This window comes from Anomalospiza imberbis, chromosome 3 (assembly GCF_031753505.1).
Source record: "Anomalospiza imberbis isolate Cuckoo-Finch-1a 21T00152 chromosome 3, ASM3175350v1, whole genome shotgun sequence".
In the NCBI taxonomy this organism is placed as follows: Eukaryota; Metazoa; Chordata; class Aves; order Passeriformes; family Viduidae; genus Anomalospiza; species Anomalospiza imberbis.
This window is the reverse complement of record NC_089683.1, coordinates 57,675,453-57,693,615: the sequence shown is the minus strand read 5'-3', so window position 1 is coordinate 57,693,615 and position 18,163 is coordinate 57,675,453. Positions and strand designations below refer to the sequence as shown.

General features: G+C 41.3%; 1 protein-coding gene across 2 annotated transcripts in view; it reads left to right on the top strand.

The window, feature by feature from the left end:
• FNDC1 (fibronectin type III domain containing 1) overlaps positions 1-18,163 on the top strand; it is a 62,881-nt gene that overhangs the window by 30,856 nt on the left and 13,862 nt on the right. The window contains exons 8-16 of one of the 2 annotated variants that reach the window (XM_068184557.1): positions 52-2,421; positions 3,976-4,097; positions 5,845-5,956; positions 6,942-7,328; positions 10,976-11,017; positions 12,033-12,098; positions 13,993-14,154; positions 16,123-16,353; positions 16,741-16,849. In XM_068184557.1, coding sequence (XP_068040658.1) covers positions 52-2,421; positions 3,976-4,097; positions 5,845-5,956; positions 6,942-7,328; positions 10,976-11,017; positions 12,033-12,098; positions 13,993-14,154; positions 16,123-16,353; positions 16,741-16,849 — 3,601 coding nt within the window. The remainder of the gene's footprint in view (positions 1-51; positions 2,422-3,975; positions 4,098-5,844; positions 5,957-6,941; positions 7,329-10,975; positions 11,018-12,032; positions 12,099-13,992; positions 14,155-16,122; positions 16,354-16,740; positions 16,850-18,163) is intronic. The other variant, XM_068184558.1, reaches the window with a different exon arrangement.

Below are 18,163 nucleotides of genomic sequence, written 5' to 3'. Positions count from 1 at the left end.
TTTAGTGAATCTTCTATTGTTGTGAATAAACACTTTTCTTTTTGCCCCTAGCTGCTCATGAGGATTCAGTTGGTCAGCAAAAGACAAATATTCAAGATAATTCAGAGGCTAAAAAGACTGGGAATGCTGGCTCATCTTCTTCTCAAAGTTCTTCTGTTTCTTCAAAAGCCCAGCTCTCACCTTCTTCTAAGCAGCTGTCTGTTCATTCACCTAGCGTTAGTGATAAAAAGAGTCTTCTTTCTGAATATAAGAACAAAATCTTGACTCGGGGGGTCCTAAGTAAATCTCAGTTATCTTCTAGAAAGACAGGAGAGCTGGAACCTGACCTCCAGTCTACTGAGGTGACAGATGATCTCAATTCCTCCCAGGAAGCTACAACGTCAACGCCAAAAGCCCAAGACCAGAGGAGGAATGTTAAACCCCTGTCCTCTAGTCGGCCAATCCACCCTGTCCTCGCCTCAGGGAAGATGTCTGTTCGTACCCACACATCTGAGGTGTCAAGCCATATGAGCACAGAGAAACGTGAGCCATCAGCACTGTTACCGTCATCAGCACAACACCCTTCTGCCTCGTCCGTTCCCAGATACACAGATAATGAAACAAAGCAATTGAGGCAAAGCAACAACAATGTGCCTTCTAAGACCTCTTCCCATCCTCTGCCCGCCAAAAGTAATGGTCTTGCGAGTAATGTGGAAGGGAAGCCTGACCCCATGCTGGTGAAAGTGTCTTCTAAAGATTCAGAGCCTGGTGGCCAGGCCTTGCCATCAAATCGGCAGTCTGCTCTCTCTCATGAGGGTGTCTTAGGCCATCACAGTAGGTCTGGCTCTCTGGGTCGTTCACATCAACCTGCTTCCAAATCAGCAGATTCCCACACTCATAATAGCCACAATGAGTTTGACAGTGAAGAAGCAGAGGACAGAGCAGGACAGCCAAGCTCTAGGTCACAGCAAACAAGGTTATCCTCAGGCTCCAGTTCCCGCACATGGAAGGATTCAAAATCTGCTGCAGTGGCAGTCTCATCAAGGTCTGCTGCTCCTGGTTACACTTCACCTCACTCTCGCTCCTCCACCAGTGCCAAATCCAAGGGAAAGGATGTTGATAAGAATTATAAGGAGGGCTCACAAAATGAAAACCCCTTATTTCCTACTTTGCCTTCTTCCAGGCAGTCTTCTTCAGCAATCTACTCAAAGAGAAGAAATCTTCAGATTGATGCTGATTCTCGCTCCAGAAAGACACATGGTGAAAAACCACCCCACTCTGACTCAGAAGAACAACAAAGTCAAACAGCTGCTCCAGAAAAGCATTCTCTTTTACAGTCTTCTCTTTCCAAATACAAACCTGAAGAGCAGGGCAATCGAGAGGTAAAAGAAACGCTTGCTCGACCAAAACCAAGCGAGTCTTTGCCTAGAAAGACACTCTCTTCTCGTCTTCCAGTGGAGAAGACCTCCCACTCAGAGCATCCACAGAGGGCACAAACCAGTCCTTCCATACTGCATTCAAGGGGCCGGCGCCTCCCATCTCACCGCGCCGTCTCATCCCAAGGTAATGAAGAGTTGCAGGAAGATGATGATGAGGATGAAACAGAGGGCAGTGACAGAGCAAGCAGGCACTCTGTGTTTCTTAAAGAGGTGTCCTCTTCTAGGGGATTATCTGCTTCTTTCTCTCAGGGAAGCTCAAGTTCATCTCAATCAAAGCAACAGCAGCCAGGTTCTCAGGTACCTTCCTACAAAGCAAAACACACTCAGCCAGACTCCAGTTCTGCGAGTGATACAGCAAAAGACAACCAGTATAATCAAAGGTTGTCATCCACTTTGAGACAAACTCGTCCTTCATTACCTATTCGCTCAGGAGTTGCTACAAGAACAGCGTCCCAAACAGAGAAAAAAAAGGGCCCGTTTCCCTCAAAAATGTCTAACACTGAACATCCTCAAAAAGTTCCTTCCCTCTCTTTATCTAAATCTCATCAGTCAGTTTCTAATGAAGAGGATGATTATTACAGTGAATATGATCAGAAAGAAATGGAAGAGAAACCCACATCTTTGGCAGCAAAACGGTCCCCTTCTGTTTCTAGAGGTAACAAAAACATATATGAAGACACTGCTAGCAATAAAAGAAAATCTATGGACACTCTTCTACCTCACAAAGTAAGTTCTGAAGAAGAAGACATGGAAAAACCTTCAATATTAAAAATGTCTTCTGAATCACCAAGGAGCTCTGCCATAGCATCACAGATTACTCAGTCCTCCAACAAACATACACCATCTAAACCAAGCTTTGTCTGGCCACGTTCTTCTACATCTACCACCACACACACCATTTCTCCAGCAGTTTCTTCCACTTCATCTCCTCGTCAGCGACTATTGAACTCCAGGCTAGGGAGCCCTTCTCAGCGCCAGTTTGTTAGACCTCCTTATAGACCAGGTATCCTGCCTTTGTTGTACTAATGTCACTAATTGTGTTTTCCTAAGATCAGCAGTTAGATGAAAAGTCCTCCAGCAGGATACAGGTTCAGTTATTTAGTATAATGTGATGCTTTTTATTTTGGTGGTTGCTGGGAAGCCCAGTTCTTGAGGACATTGCCTATTTGGTGTAATGTGGTGCCCCAGACCCTTTCTCCTGTGGTCTGATCTGCACAGGATCCTGTGATCCACAAAGAGGGTGACAGAGTTAGGTGCTAAATTGGAAAAGTTCCTTATTGAGCAATGACTTCACCAAATGCTCATCAAAAGCCCATTTGTACTCAGAATATGCCAGCCTTTCAGGTACATAGCTCTTCATCATAGATTGCTAAAAGACCTTTGCAGGTTCCATAGTGCCATGTTGCTCATGCCTAGACAGTGAGGTGTTTCCTCATGGTGCCCTGGCATTTCCATGTGTTCTTTGATGAATTTTTAAGCCACTTTTCACTTTTTTCTAAGTGACAGCTCAGGGTTGCCCCATACCTGTTGAGGACTGTGCCCATCACAGACAGGCCATCTAATACCTTTATGGCTGTGATTTATCCCAAAAGTTAGAGACTTGCTTTCTGACAGAATATCTGTGGACCTGGGTATAGACCCTGAATAGAGGGTCCACTACACATCAAGTTATTTATTCCTCATGTCAACTGTGGAAAATCCCTGATAGCCTTGGTGACTTTGCTAGGTAGAAATACCTTTTCTCCCTCCAGTGCATGGGCATCCAAAGTAGCATTTAATGACCTGAGTGTTTTAGTAAATACCTTCTGTGTTATCTGTAGGTAGTCATGTTTGGTTCGAAGTGGCCTCCCTGTTATACAATGAGGACTGTGCAGCTGGACTGCTCATTTGATATGCTTTAGTCAGACTCAGTGTTGTGTAGAGATTCATCAGCTTAAAGAGTTTTAAGATGGGAGTAGACCTTGAATAATACCATGGGGGGATGAGATGTATGGCATGAAAAAAAAAACCAGATTTCTATATGGAGGTTATTTAAGGTTACTACTAGCAATGCAATTGTGAAGTTATAACCAACAAGTGTTTAGTTAATTTTTTTTCCAGTCTATATTTTTTTCCCATTATATTTTTCTGGAGGCAAGTCTCTGAGATAAGATGTGAAAGTTTCTGCCCTTTTAGAGCTAGGGGGCCTACAGCTCAGTACTACTGCTTCTCCACTTCTGACATGAGTGTACTTCTGTTTAGCAGTGGTTTTTCAGCTAGAGAAGGAGATTCCTTCATTTTCCACATTAAAAAAGATAGGTGTAGAGATAATTCCGATGCCCTCTCCTTTCAGTTTGCCACTACAGCTTTGTATAAGGATAGGATTGAAAAAGTGGTTGTGTTTAATAATGGTTTCTTCCTTCATCCCACTTCTGAAAGATCACTTACAAAAATCACAAACATTTTAATGACTGTTTATAATCAGATCAGCCAGAAAATGTGTTTACTTGCAATTTAAAATATGGCTTATAGGTTGCACAACTTTCTTCAGAATAGTGTGTTTTCTTCCCTGTTTCAGGTTATAATGGCAGACCAAATCTTACAACGAAAAATGGAAATGGAAATGGAAAAGTAATCCCTGGTAATAATGGAAAACCAAGTGGACAGAAAGTAATCAATGGCCCTCAAGGAGCAAAGTGGGTAGGGTGACCTTCTCTCTAAATTCAAGATGTTTTGGCATTCTATTTTACTTGTATTTTGATTAAGAAAAGACAGGCAAGCAGTGTCCTCAGTCAATGCAGCTTTACAATGAAGCTATACTTAGTGGTTTAGTTTCCACTGTTCCATTGAAATCTAATGACAAATTCTGGGTTTTGTTATTTTAACATTTTAAATTTAAAGCCTGATGGGTTGAATTTTAAACTATAACATTACTCCTATAAAATGGAGAGAACCATTTTTTTTGTCAAATCAGTGAGATTTGTGCTCCCCAGTGACTCAGGGACTCTTGACACAGCGGGCTCTTGTCTGCTGTGCAGTGTGAGTGGAGACTGCCCAGAATAGCTGCTGTGAAAGATGTGTTCAGCAATGTTTCTCCCAGACTCTCACTCCAGGTAGAAGCTCCTGAGCAAGGCTTCTGAAATAAAAAGAGCCTCCAGAACTATCACAATGCTTTAAATTCACTTATGTAGATTTTTGTTTCCCCGTGTTTACAGAGGTATACGCAGAAGAGCTCAGATGCCATTGATAGGAAAGCCCCACAAGCTGCATACATGCCCACACCTTGTCTTTTAACATCCTTTACAATGAGTTTTTAATTAAGGAAAGCAAGGGAAGGAACTGGTGCTTCCTGCATGTTTTCTCAAGTGCTGAGCAGTAGGAGTCTGTGATCAGCCTCCCTGGTATCAGCAGAGCTGCTTGCACATGGCATGACACATAAAGACATTTATTTTTTGGCCACTTCAATCTTACCATTTTCATTAGAGGAACATTAAAAAGCGTCACATTCAAGGGAGGTATTTTGAGAAGCATGCCCAAAGTCCTTCAAATGGGCCCCAGAAAGTTGGTTAGGAAGGTCCTTGGAATGCCATAGGGCATTTCTCTGCCTCTTGGGGGGAAGGCATTGCTGCTAGCAGGATGAACACCTTGCAAAGCAAGAGGATCTATGCCAAATATGGGACCTGGAGGGCTTCAGAGACTGATTTCATCATCTGCTGTCCTTCCTTCTGCAGTCTTTTCCTCAGACCCAGATGTAAGTCTCTCTTGTCAATTGCTGCTCCTGTCCCCTTCCCAGTTTCTGTACAGTACTTAACACCTTTTGCATTTTTGTGTTCTGTGGCTCAGTGTCTGTTACCTCAGGTTAAAACAGCATACAGTTCAGCTATTTTGGGTTGAAATAGCAAAAAGGACTGAATTTTAACTGCAGTTAGCTCTGGAATTCAGTCCAAGCTCTCAGACATATTTGCTTTATGAGACAGAAGCTTTTCTTCAGTCTCCTACCCCAATTAAAATCTTAGCTACTTTGTTTTCATTGCTGTTTCAATATAAAGTAAGTAGTCTAATATTTTTTTTTTTTTTAGTTAGGCATAATTCTAAATCCCATCTTCAAAATGGCTCAGCGTCATACTGAAATCAGTATTACAGGAATTCACCTTAGGAGTTGTGCAGCCCAAGAAAATCAAGGGATTTGCTCATTTACATTCAAGAGCTACAGTAGGTGATATGAATATGGCCGTGCAGCTCTGGACCCCAGTTCCTGGGAATCTGCTTTCTTCAGCAGTGATATTTCAGTGATTACTATGCACTTAGTTTTAAAAGTTCAAGTGTGTTGTAGCTATTCCTGAGCATCACACTTAGTGTCTGAATTTCCCCAGAATTTCTGTTGCTGTGAAATTTCATTTCACCTCCTCTTGGGTTAGCTAAACTTGAGTCCATCTATTGCTTTTAGATTGTAGATCTTGACCGAGGGCTAGTGTTAAATGCTGAAGGCAAATACCTCCAAGACTCCCAAGGCAACCCTCTCCGAGTGAAATTAGGAGGGGATGGACGTACAATTGTTGGTAAGTTACAACTTCCTTCTTACAGAAAGATGCTCTGTAGTTTTTGTACACATGGTACAAATGTTTGAACTGTTGAATGCTTCAGGCATCCCCAAGTCCCATGCAAGCCATTTGGAGCTACTTGTCCTGAAGTCTCCACCAGACAGTCAGCACACTGCAGGACCTGGGGAGGCTTTGAGTCACCCTGTGAGACTCAAGAGTACGAGGCAGCAAGAATCACTCAGGTCCACCCCACTTGTATCAGAATTAGAAAGGTCTTGAGAACTGAGCCAGTTCTCCAGGACTGATGAGTAGAATAAAGATCGGTGATTGTTTGTATCTTTGTATACATAGAAATAATTATTCCCAACTGCTAGCACTGTACCAGCCATATGGATGTGTTTATTTCATTTTTTTTCTTCTAAAACTGACCACAAATAGTAAGAAACCCCGTTTGTGTTCTCTGAAGACACTGCTGTTTGCATGTCAGTCCATCTGTACAGATCTCTTGAATACAAATTCAGTGCCTATTGTTAACCTGGCTACCATGAATATTTATGGGACACAGAATTTGGCACACAAGTTTATCTGCAGAGACAGCATCTTGCCAGCTCATCCCAGATCTTCCTTGCACATGTTTGACATTAAGAAGCAGAATATGGATTCATCATACATTTCATCAACAGTTCTGAGAGTGACTTATGCTGTCGTTGTCTGCATATAGTTATTCTGAAATGAAACCTCCCTGGAGTGTTTATCAAACAGCTGAAAAATGTGAACACTACTGTGGTTTCTTTGAGGTTCTTCTGAACCATTTTCCAGGTTCCTTAGCCATGGCTCTTTCCTAAGTAACAACCTCCTCTCTGTCAATTTACTTACAGAAGGCTATATTCACTCTATTCAGACCTTTTGTGGCATCTACTGTGATAAAACACAGTAATGCTTAATGCTATAAGCTCGAAGTGGATTAATGATGAGATTTTTTGGTTTTGTTCTTCTCTCTTAGATGAAAAGGGTGCTCCAATGGTGAGTCCTGATGGATTGCCTTTGTTTGGACATAGCAGATTTAGTAAACCTGTAGCGAGTGCACAAGATAAACCAATAATAAGCCTTGGAGGAAAGCCTCTGATTGGTCTTGAAATGATTAAGAAAACAACCACTCCCTCAACTACTACTACAACAATACCTACAACAACTACCACAACAACCACCACAACCACTACAACAACTGTTGCTACAACCACCACCACCACCACCACTCCTGAACCGACCACCACTGAACCACCCATCGAGAAACCCGCACCAACCTGTCCTCCAGGCACCTATGGACAGTATGATGATGAAGGCAACTTGCTCCTGGGGTTTGATGGCCTCCCAGAGTGCAATGCAGAAGGTAATTTACTTTTGTGCTGTTTGAATTTCCATGGCTGTGCTGTTTGTGCAGCACAGTTACACAGATGTGGAATGGTGGAGAATCTGCTTCTGAAGATTTTGATCTGTTTGATAAGATAGGAGCTGAGATTAGAGTATGTGAAGAAGGGTTTGGTGTTAAATGGATTTTTACTGGAAAATGCCAACTTTCACCAAAGCTGAGGTTTTTTGTGAACTTGTGTTGTTTTCAGCAAGTTTCTTACATTGTGTTGGATCCACTTTTATCACATATGTTCACTCACGGGGCTACAAGTATAGGCAGTAGCTTTGTGGTCAAAGCACTTACATATAAATTTTTCTCATTCCATTTCAAGCCTGGGTAGGAGCTGGAGGAGTTATACATTTTGTTTATTTTGTGTTCACTTATCACAATGAATTCTGGAAAGCCTCTCTTTTGAGCCATGGTGGAAACCATGCACTTTGCCATTTGCAAAGTGAGATTCTTGTTCTCTTGCCAGCCCTTGGAGATAGATTGTCTAGCAGGAATGCAGCACAGCACAGATGAAGCTGGTGAAAGGCAGCCCGGGTTCTGCACAGATAAGGCAGAGAGTTGTACACTGATTTCTTTAATACCTGAAGATATGAACCAGTGTCAGCGCATGTCATTTTCCCCTGTTGCTGTTATACAACCTTAGGTTGTGGTGCCAAACTGAAATCCAAAGTAAGCACATATAAATGCACTAGAGTCTTTGGTGTTGAGCCTGTTCCCTATCATGTTTTATGCTTTCAGCACCTGGATGTTGCATTGCAAGTAAGTTAGCTGCTTATTTTGCCAAACCAGATCAGGGAGCACCATGTTAGCCCCTTACCCTTCCCATTTGTAGGTAATCCTCAACTCAGTCTACTAATGGGCAATAGCAGCACAGCTGTAACTTTACCAGCATGTTGGCAGTCAGACATCTGACAGCTGCAGCAGACAGTTTTAATGAGTAGTGAAGCTCCTTTACCTTTCTTCCATACACCTGTATCTCTTAAGTCAATGTAGATTTACAAGTATGTCACGAAACCATGGCCTAGGAAGCTGAACTATCACTTTGAAAAGGGCAGTGATATAGAAAGGTGTGGCTCCTGCAACTCACAGTGAGTCTAAGGATGGCATCTTGGGAGAAGATCTCAGAAGTAGAAAACAAAATTTCCTTACCAGCAGCTCATGACAGTTAATGAGTCAGAGATGTCAGTTCCTTGTGCAGGTGGAATTACAATGAGTTACAGTGTTAGTATTTATTAACAATTAGCCACGTTTGACAGTGTGCAGTTATAGAAGCATGCTTGCACTGTGTAGATATGCGCAGATGTGTACACACACACATATATGCATGTAAAAATCATATCATCATTAAATATTAATATGAAGAGTTTTGCTTTTCCCTATGGAAAGTTCATAGTTCTTAATTGTATTTACAAAAGTGCTATAAATAGTGTTATATATAGTCACTCTCATACTTTCAAAGTTGCCTAAAGGGAGCCATGATTTTTGGTAGTTAGAATCCCTCCCACACGCCCCAGCTGCTTTTGCTTATCTTAATATTGATTATATCCTTTAATGTTTCCTCCTTTTTGGCCTGTGCTGTTTGGTACCTGGAGGACCCCTTCTGAGAATACACATTTTAACAACAGTAGAAGTTCATACATATATCTGGGGTTAAACTGAAGTTAGGCTCCAGAAGCTGAACAACAAAATCCTTTGTGGTGTCACGTTTAGCAGAGTTGTGGGCTGGAGAATTTTCATATGATTTTCTGAACTTTTAAAAAATTCTGTTTGGGCTTTTTGTCTTCTACCAGATGGGCTTGCTGAATCTTTGAACGTGATAGAGGCACAAATGAAAATTAAGTTTTTATTCAGGCTGTGTGTTCAATGAGAATGGCCTTGAAGTAACTCATAAACTGCCTGGCATTTTGACAGTATGTCTGCAAATGCTTCACAGTGGAAGACTGAAAGGATGGTGCTGGATTTCTGCTTCTTACCTGGTTCTTAAGGCTTTCTACCTTATAGCTTTTGCAATATTAGTCCCTACCTGGGAATTTTGAAAGCTTCTCTGAAGAGTCTTTTTCAGTTTTTTTAAATCCTAGTGACCTGCTTCAGGATTAGATAAACACAGGAAAACAGTGTGTCTGTTCCACAAAGGAACTTGCTAGAAAAGTAAAGATCTTTGTGGTATTTATTTAATGATGGCTGTTATTGTTTAACAAGGGAAGTGTATATTTCAAGAGGGGTAAATCACTACTTGAATTATCAAAACAATGCAATTTTCACTTAACTATTTCCAAATTATGTTAAGTTATATTTTTTTCTTGTCTTTCCCTTTAATCTGAATCTAGAAATTACTCCACATTGTTTAGTGAAGTACTTTTTCTGCCAAAGCTTGATATTTGTTGCTAAGTGCTTTACTCACAAACAGACAGGGTCTGCAAGTGCCAAAACCCAGCTCCAAATGTTCCACTTAAGCTTTGGCAAATTCTTTTATCTCTGGCAGGAATTTTTCTTGATCCAGCACAATTTATTGTCAGCTTTTTACTAGATTCATCAGTCTTTAACTTTCAAGGAGGAGTTTGGCCACACAAGCGTGATTTGTCAGTGAAATCAACTAAACTTTATTCATGAACTCACAAAGGAAAAAACAGGTGGAGACTTAACCACGTGTTACATGTGATAAAATGAAGTGATGGAATTTGTAAGATGAGTAAGACAACAAGACTGTCCTTACAGATGCCAAAAGTCTGCGGCAAGTGGTCATAGGAAGATTTGGCCCCATTTGTTACAGGCAGGGTTTACTCAAGAGATTCAGCAAAGGGTGATGAAGCAAGGTGAAGAACTGCAGCTGGAATATGTACAGAAAATAATAAAATAAGAGGTCCGTTGGGAAGTACTCTTATTGTTACCATGACACAGCTAATGCTAAACAAGACAGACATTGAAATTGGGTACAGAAATAGAAAATGAAGTTTGGCTTTGCTGGACTGTAGGTAGGTCAAGGACTTACTAGCTAATAAGCATGGATGTGTTGAAATCTGCCCATGAAAAATTTCAGATTTCTGCATATCGGATCCTCTTGATTACTTGGATGTAGGCAGGCAAAGGTAAGTGCATACATTATAGATGTTGGTTGATGTTGGCCAGTTGTGGGTAGATCTGCAGAATTCAGCAAAGAATCTACTTTGGGACTGACTAGCCTCAGAGAAGTCAAGTGACTTCCAAGGGGATCATCTCCTGAAGAGTGGCTGCAGAAGTCTACCATGAGGAAATGTTAGATTCTAATATATGAAAGTCTGACAAGAATAAATCCATTTCCTGTGTTTTAAAGCTTATTTTGGCATTGAAATCCTGCGGTGTATTTAAAATAAATTTTTTAGGAGAAAAAAAGCAGTTATACAGTAATTGTTGGTTCTAAAAAAAAAATCAGCAAAATGAAAATGTATCATTCAGATTATATTTGTGAGCTTTTTAACATTGGCAGTTGAAACTTTGCCCTGTTTGCAGTTCTGGTTTAGTAAAAATAACACTATTGCTTCCATATTGAGTGTTACAGGAACGTGACCGATGTATGTGAAGTGTCTGGGGGTCAAAGCCGTCTTTCTCTTGTCTTTGTTCACATGCTGGCCACTCCCCAGCCCCAGCATTGCATTGGAGACTTCTGATGGTACCTGCAGCGGGTTACAGCACAGTGCTTTTGCTTTGTTTGCATGGCTTTCTATGACTGTGCTGAGCTTTGTGTACTCTTTGGCTTCCCCAAATAACGTGGAGAAATGCTTTCTTCAGAGTGTGCAGGAAAGCCTTTGGGATTCAACACATGAGGTGCTTGAAGGTTGATGTATTTGGTGCTGGATTCATGTCCTGAAGAGATAATGAGATAATATCAAGGAATAGTCAGCTGGGAAGTCTATTGGTGCATCTGCATTGGGTTTTGGGGTGGATCAGTAGAGTGTTTTTGATATGCACCTCATAATCATCTGTCCTTGCTATGCTTTCATTTGCATTCTGGAGCAATGTCACTCTGATTTCCTGAACTGAATTCATGCTGGTTGAAACTAATGCAGAGCAGTGCTTCAGGATTACACCCATGTGGCCTAACCTGTAATGGTCAGCCATTCCATAGGATCAGAATAGAGCTAGTGCAGAGTAAAACCTCAGAAAATCCAGTACTAATTACTTCATTTTACAAATCCATTCTTTTTGGGCTGCATTCCTTGCAAGACCATTGAAATGGTCTATAAATGTCATGGCTCTGTGGGCTGTTTGTTTTTATACCTCCACAAAAATATTTGGGTAGAAATACTTAATTCCTTGGTTGGTTTTTTTGGCATATAATGTTTTCACATTTGCTGCTTCCGAGACTATTAAAATCCAGATGTGATCATTATATCGTTGCTGGCAGCCTACCTTTGCTCCAGAGCAGCTGGGGCCTGGGGCAGAGCTTGTGGAAGGTGATTACTCTTAATTTTATGTAGCAGCCCTGAACCCATTTTCCCCCAGCAAAACTCCTGACTACTGCACTTAGCTTCTCATCTGTTATTCTCAATGTGCAGGGCAGACTGTCACTGCATTATTTGGAAACGAGGAAGGTATATTTTTCTTTACAATTCCACTGCTAAATACTTTTATATTAAACTTGATTCCAGAATTATTTTAGTGAATTCTTACAGCATTTTTTTCTTTCTGTGTCAATAGATACATTCTCAGGACTGGATTCAGATGTGACAACAACTCCGGAAGCTTATGTGATATACGATGATGGTATGCTTTAACTGTAGAAATCCATTGCAAGTGGCATGTTGCTTTTTTCTCTGTCTTCTTTCTTTGGAACTGGGTTCAAGGAGGCAGATTGGTAAATAGGAGCTTAAGCAAGTGATGGTGAGCTGGAAAACGGTTCTGTATCATATGTGAAAAGAGAGGGTCCAAAACCATCTGTTTCTGGACATAAAAGTCCCTTTCTATCAGTCCTGCAATCTAACCAGGAACCTATTGAGGAGATATGTTACTTTTCAGAGCTATGTCATACAGACACTGCTTCCATCCTACATTTACTTTCTCTGGTACAACTTCTAACTCCAGCCCAGTCAAAGTCAATTACCTCCTCTAAAATACAAAATCCAAATAACTTTCAAGCACTGAACAACTGAAATACCTTAGCAAGTTATTTCTTTAATGTGTAGTCTGCATTTAGACAATTAAGCATGCTCATACTGAATAAGATCACCTACATATAAAGTAGCTAATCTGCTTAATTCATATAGAATTTATATCAAAGAGATTTGAAATCAGATGAAAGGAAAAGAGGTAAATATTTTTTTAGAGTTATATTCATGCCATCTTGATATTGTAATCAAGGACATACAAGGACATACAAAACTTAGCTGAAGAGGAAGCATCAAGTCACAGCATTTAATTGAAAGCTTGCATAGGGAATGCAAATTCTCAATTACTGGGACTGAAATTCACTTTCTGCCATCAGTGACATCTAATGTTCTATCCTTTTTAGTCCTCAAATTCCTGCTCCTGCCCCCACATATGGAAGTGGATTAGTACAGACCTCAGTTAAACAAAGTTTTTTAGTAGAATTTATGGCTCTAGAACAATGAAAGTTTTTTTTATTTGTGGTTGTAGTGCTGGATTGTAAGTCTAACCAACAACAGAAAAACATTTAAAAAGAGAGTGCAGCAGCTGAGCAGAATATATTATAGACATTTGTACTTTTAATTCTGATCACTTCATACTGAAACTGACATTTAGAATGTGGGGAGGAGGGGATGAATTAGAAACTGCACAAGACCTACATCCCATTTCCCTTACATGTCCATGGATGCAGAATATCCTCAGTGCATAGGTCTTTTGCCAGGCCTCCCCTTAGGTACAGATCACATGCAGAAAACTTATGCTATAGCAGTTTAAGCACAAAACACTCAAAGACATGAGCAGAGCTCCCCATCCTGCACAAGGTCATGGCAGAGATGCCAAATGCTGCTTTCCCTTCATTTTGTGTACCAGTCAGGTAGCACAGTAGCTTTTCAAAGAGCACTGAGTTAAATAGGACTGAACATAATGAGACCCATGTGGGAGAGTTTGACTTCCTTCATGGCCCTGAGGGGACCACAAATGGAAAGTACTGAACTCCGCACCTCCTGTCACAGGAGGGTTTGAGAGCAGTATGGACCACCTCTAGGGCTTTAGAATTGTAACACAGAGTTTTCTTAGAAAGCCAATTTTTGTCTCTCTTCTCTACTTCCTCTGGCATTTGAGGGCTTTGACCGGCGTTTCAATTACTGTACCATCTTCTCTTGGGGTTTGTGAGAGGATGTGGCAGATGCACATTTGGGATAATGTTGTACAAATACATTTGATAATTTTTGTCCTGTTTAACTGTGTGAGTGAGGTCTAAATCAGCAGTGACATGCGTATTCTGGGGCAAAGACTGTTCTCCCTGTCCCTCAGTTTGGTAGAAACCATTGCAAGGCTGAAGTTTGACCAATCTCGACACAGAGTTCTGTAAGGAGTGTGCAGTGGCCCCACCAGGCGGGGTGTGTAGCACTTCTTTGGGACTGCGGCCAGTGACAGAATTGTTTCCCTACTCATTGTTAAGCCAAAATTAGATGAAGCATGCTAACATTTTCATCTTGTGTTTCCTCTGAAGACTACGAGTTTTTTGAGAGCACTTTGCCACCAACCACCACCACTGTCACCACTACCACTACTTCTACGACGACAGAATTGGAGGTTGTCTATCCAGAGACTGGTGTTGGTGGCACTGGCCCTGTGTCAGAATATGATATTGCTGGGAAGAAACGCTTCACTGGTAAGGATGCCCTTTGGCTTGTGTAGCTTGCTACTTGTCCTGCAAAGAAGTCTTGTTCCAGCTAGGCCAGCCCTTCAGCTGAGATCATTGCACAAACACATCCAGTAGACATGTGTGTGATCCTTTTAAGGATTGCCACCTTGGAAACCCAAAAAGCAGTACTTTTTTCTTTGCTTCAACGCTTGCATGTCTATGCATAGGCCTACAATGATTTTATTGAACCACTAAAAACCTCTTTGTACTCTTTCAGTGTAAGTGCTCTGTTCTGTGTTCTGCATTGTATTTGGTCTAGCTGAAGTTACTAAGAGAGCAAGAGTGTCTACACCAGTGCTTAGTTCGGCTTAGCTGTATCTAACTTCACACCAGTAGTTCCAGCAGGGGAAGTCTCCACGCAGGTGTGAGTCTTCCTTCGGGGGGCCTGATTCTTTTCCAATGATCTGTTCAATCCCAGTGATTTCATCCACATTGCACAAGCATGTATGTCAAAAGGAATGAATGGTAGTTTGGATATGAACTTTCCAAAAAATAAATCCAGTAGAGATAAAGATGATTTTGGTATTTTAATGTGCTCTCAGTAGAAGGCATTTGGTGAAGGAACCCCCATTACATGAGCCATGTCTCCTGTGTACATGAGCCATTCAAGTGTGTAGGTTGGTGTTGCAGCACTGACTTCAGAGCTGCTCTGCTTCTATGTCAGAGAAGCAGCTGGGGGCCAGAAGAGAGGGATTTGGAGATTGTAGGGCACTGCACTACAGCCTCCACCCCAGGCTGGTGACACCTCCTGCAGCCCTTTGCATATTTCCGGCACTTGAACAGAGGTCAGGTCAGCTGCTGACTCACCTGGCATTTCAGAAAATAGTTCAGGGGTGGAGAATCATCTTTGACATATCTTAGCTTTCCTTCTAATGTCCACAAGCATCATGTGGCTTAGAGTGAAACTCTGCTGCTGGAGTAAAAGATCTGTTTTTATATATGCCAAAACTTTTTTCCAGTGCATCTTCAGTTTCCCTGTCCAAACAATTTCATGGTGTTTCTATTCAGCTCTCTCACTGACGGTGCTTCTTGATTCATTTAGCTGGAGAGGCTAAAATTAACTTCATTGCAAGATCTGGAAAAAATTCATTTAGGGCATGAAATCCAATAAGATAAACCAAGAAACGTTGGTTTATGAACATTTCAAGGCACTAGAGAAATAATATTACCATTTCAATGAATTGTATTATTGCAACTGAATAAACATTTCCAAAGCAAGTTTTATAGTCCTTACTTTGAATGTTACAGTGACTTTTAAGGCAATAAAAAGATGTTTTAAACTTTTCCTGAACTGAAGTGCAATTCCAGTCAGTACAAAGCTCTTAAAAATAGAAGTTAGAAGTTGGGAGCACATGCCTGGAAGGTAGGGACTCCTGGCTCCTGGTCCCTTATTACCCAGGGGACCACAAGAATCCCTTTAAACTGGTTGGACTTCACCTTGGAATTACTCTTCATGTTTCTTTTGTTGTTTTGCTCCAGCTTCAGGATGTTTGTGTAAGAACCAACCACTTAGACCTGTAAAGTCTTAGATGATTGAAGGCCCTGGCAGGGACCTGTTCCCATGTTGGAAAGGCAGAATTTGGAGGACATTTTCATCCCACCTTCCAGAGAAGCTGGAGGTAGTAAGCAGAGGGTGCTGGATTCAGACTGCTCTCTTCTGCCTCTTGTAGCAAAGACAGTCCTTCCATCTTTGCATAATTTGGTACAGTTGTGAGTGTGGGGTAGGTAAACCTGAATGCTGGCATCCCATTCCTCCGCTCATCAATCAATTTGGCTTTAAGCCATGCTTTGTTGGCAGCGGTCTCTGGACTGGAAGATGAGGAATTTTAAAATTCACCACAAAACTTGACTCTCTTTAGGAAATTGTTAGCCTGTGTGCTACTGTGAGATACCTCAAACTCCTTACTAAATGCTGCCCTTGCCTGTCTCTTGTAGCTCCTTATGTGACCTATCTCAACAAGGATCCAGCAGCCCCCTGCTCCTTGACAGAGGCCCTGGAGCATTTCCAAGTGGAGAGCCTTGATGAAATCATTCCCAATGACTTCAGAGAGAAAGATCAGCGTCCCCTGAAAGCCCCTCACAACATCACAGTTGTGGCAGTTGAAGGCTGTCACTCCTTTGTCATTGTGGACTGGGCCAAACCTGCTCAAGGAGACATGGTAACAGGTATTCTCCTGAGGGTTTCTCCCCTGATGGGACAATACAGAAGGGGAAGGTTTTCCTAAATGACCATTTGTACTAGTGTCTGCACAGTCAATGTATCTCTTAAAACAGTGAATGCGTTACCTCTGTCATCTTTTTGCCTTCACTGTTTTTTAAATCAGAATTCACAACTGGGTGCTGTCCTCTGATGTAATGCTCCATGATTATTAGCTAATGATAGGAAATTCTCATAGGCCAGGATTTTCCAGGAGAGTTAGGCATGGAATCACTTTCATATTCAAAGATGTTTCAATTTCTTTTAATCCTTAAAATTTACCATGACACTCAGGGATATAATTTATTTAAATTTTAATTACAATCCTCACAACTATTTCTCTTTCTTGTTTACAGGCTATCTGGTTTACAGTGCATCCTATGATGACTTTTTAAAGAATAAGTGGTCAACCAGGACTGCTGGGTCTACTCACTTGCCAATTGAGAACCTGAAGCCCAACACACGGTAAGGATTTGATCCACTCATTTTCAGTTCTGTTAAGGAAATAAAACAAATTTTGAGAATTGTCAGGTTTTTTCTTGGTCTTAGTATAAATGTTTTACATCTGGTTTAGATTCTACTAATTCTGTTGGACAGCAAATTGTTCTATAAACTGCACAACAACAACCTGATATCTTTACCGTATTAACCCTGGAGCAGATGGCAGTGTGTACATGTATATATGTTTGTGTGTATGAAAACACATATCCATAACAAAGAAAATATTGTTTAAAAATGCATTTTCTAATCTTTTGGAAAACTGAATCAAATGTTGAGGGGGGGAAGTATACTAAAATATACCCATGATGTGACTTGATATGATGTGGGCCATTCCAACATATATGTGGCCAAGATTTGATGCCTAAAGGCTGCTGGGGAAGTGCTGCCCACAGGTCTGTTTTTGCTTTCTGTTCACATAAATGGCGCTGGAAGAGAAGGCTTGGTGCTATAAAGTCAGGCTGTGGCAATTGCTCAGAAGTCAGTTTAGCAGGGACTTTAGGTCTTGATCTTAACAAAAAATCTGACTGAAATGGTGGAACAAGAATGCATGCTTCACATGATACTGGAATAATTTGTGGTGACCGGGGGCAAAGTAAACAGTTACGGAGGGATCCCATTCAAACTACTCCTTTAGAGAGATGCTCAGTGTCTCACATACTTGTGTCTCAAATTCTGAGCCTGAAATTCTTTTGGTGCTCCCTTGGGCTCAGCCCTTCACATGCTGCTGTCTGCAGTCTCTTAGGCACTGGTGGAAGGTGTTGCTCACACAGTGGAGAGATGCACTGGGATTGTGGGCTGGAATTAGCATGCCTGACTTGCTGGTGAGCTGCAGATCTGAGGACTGACTGCTTGGACAGGCACATAGGGTTTGTGCTAGGACAGCACAGAAGAAAGAAACAGTGTGTCAGCCAAAGTATCTTTTTTTTCCAAGACAATTCATAGGCAAAGGGAAGGTTCTGAGCATTAATAGTAGTTGATTGAGAACCTCAACATACAAAACAGAATTGTTTGAGCATGGCCTTCATCTAAAACCTTAATAGACAAAATGATAAAATAAGATAAATAAATTTTGAAAAGCCAGTGCAGTGTAGCCAATTGGGGGGCAAATGATGAGGCATATTTTTCTGATCACATCATGACACTTCTCCAGACTTCAGCATAGACTCACACGGGTTTGCCCCTGCAGCTGCTCCTGCTGTCTGGGAAATATCCAAGCACCAAGAAATCACTGTATGTTTAAAGAAGGGGGTGCACTTCCATCTCTCCTCCACAGAGACT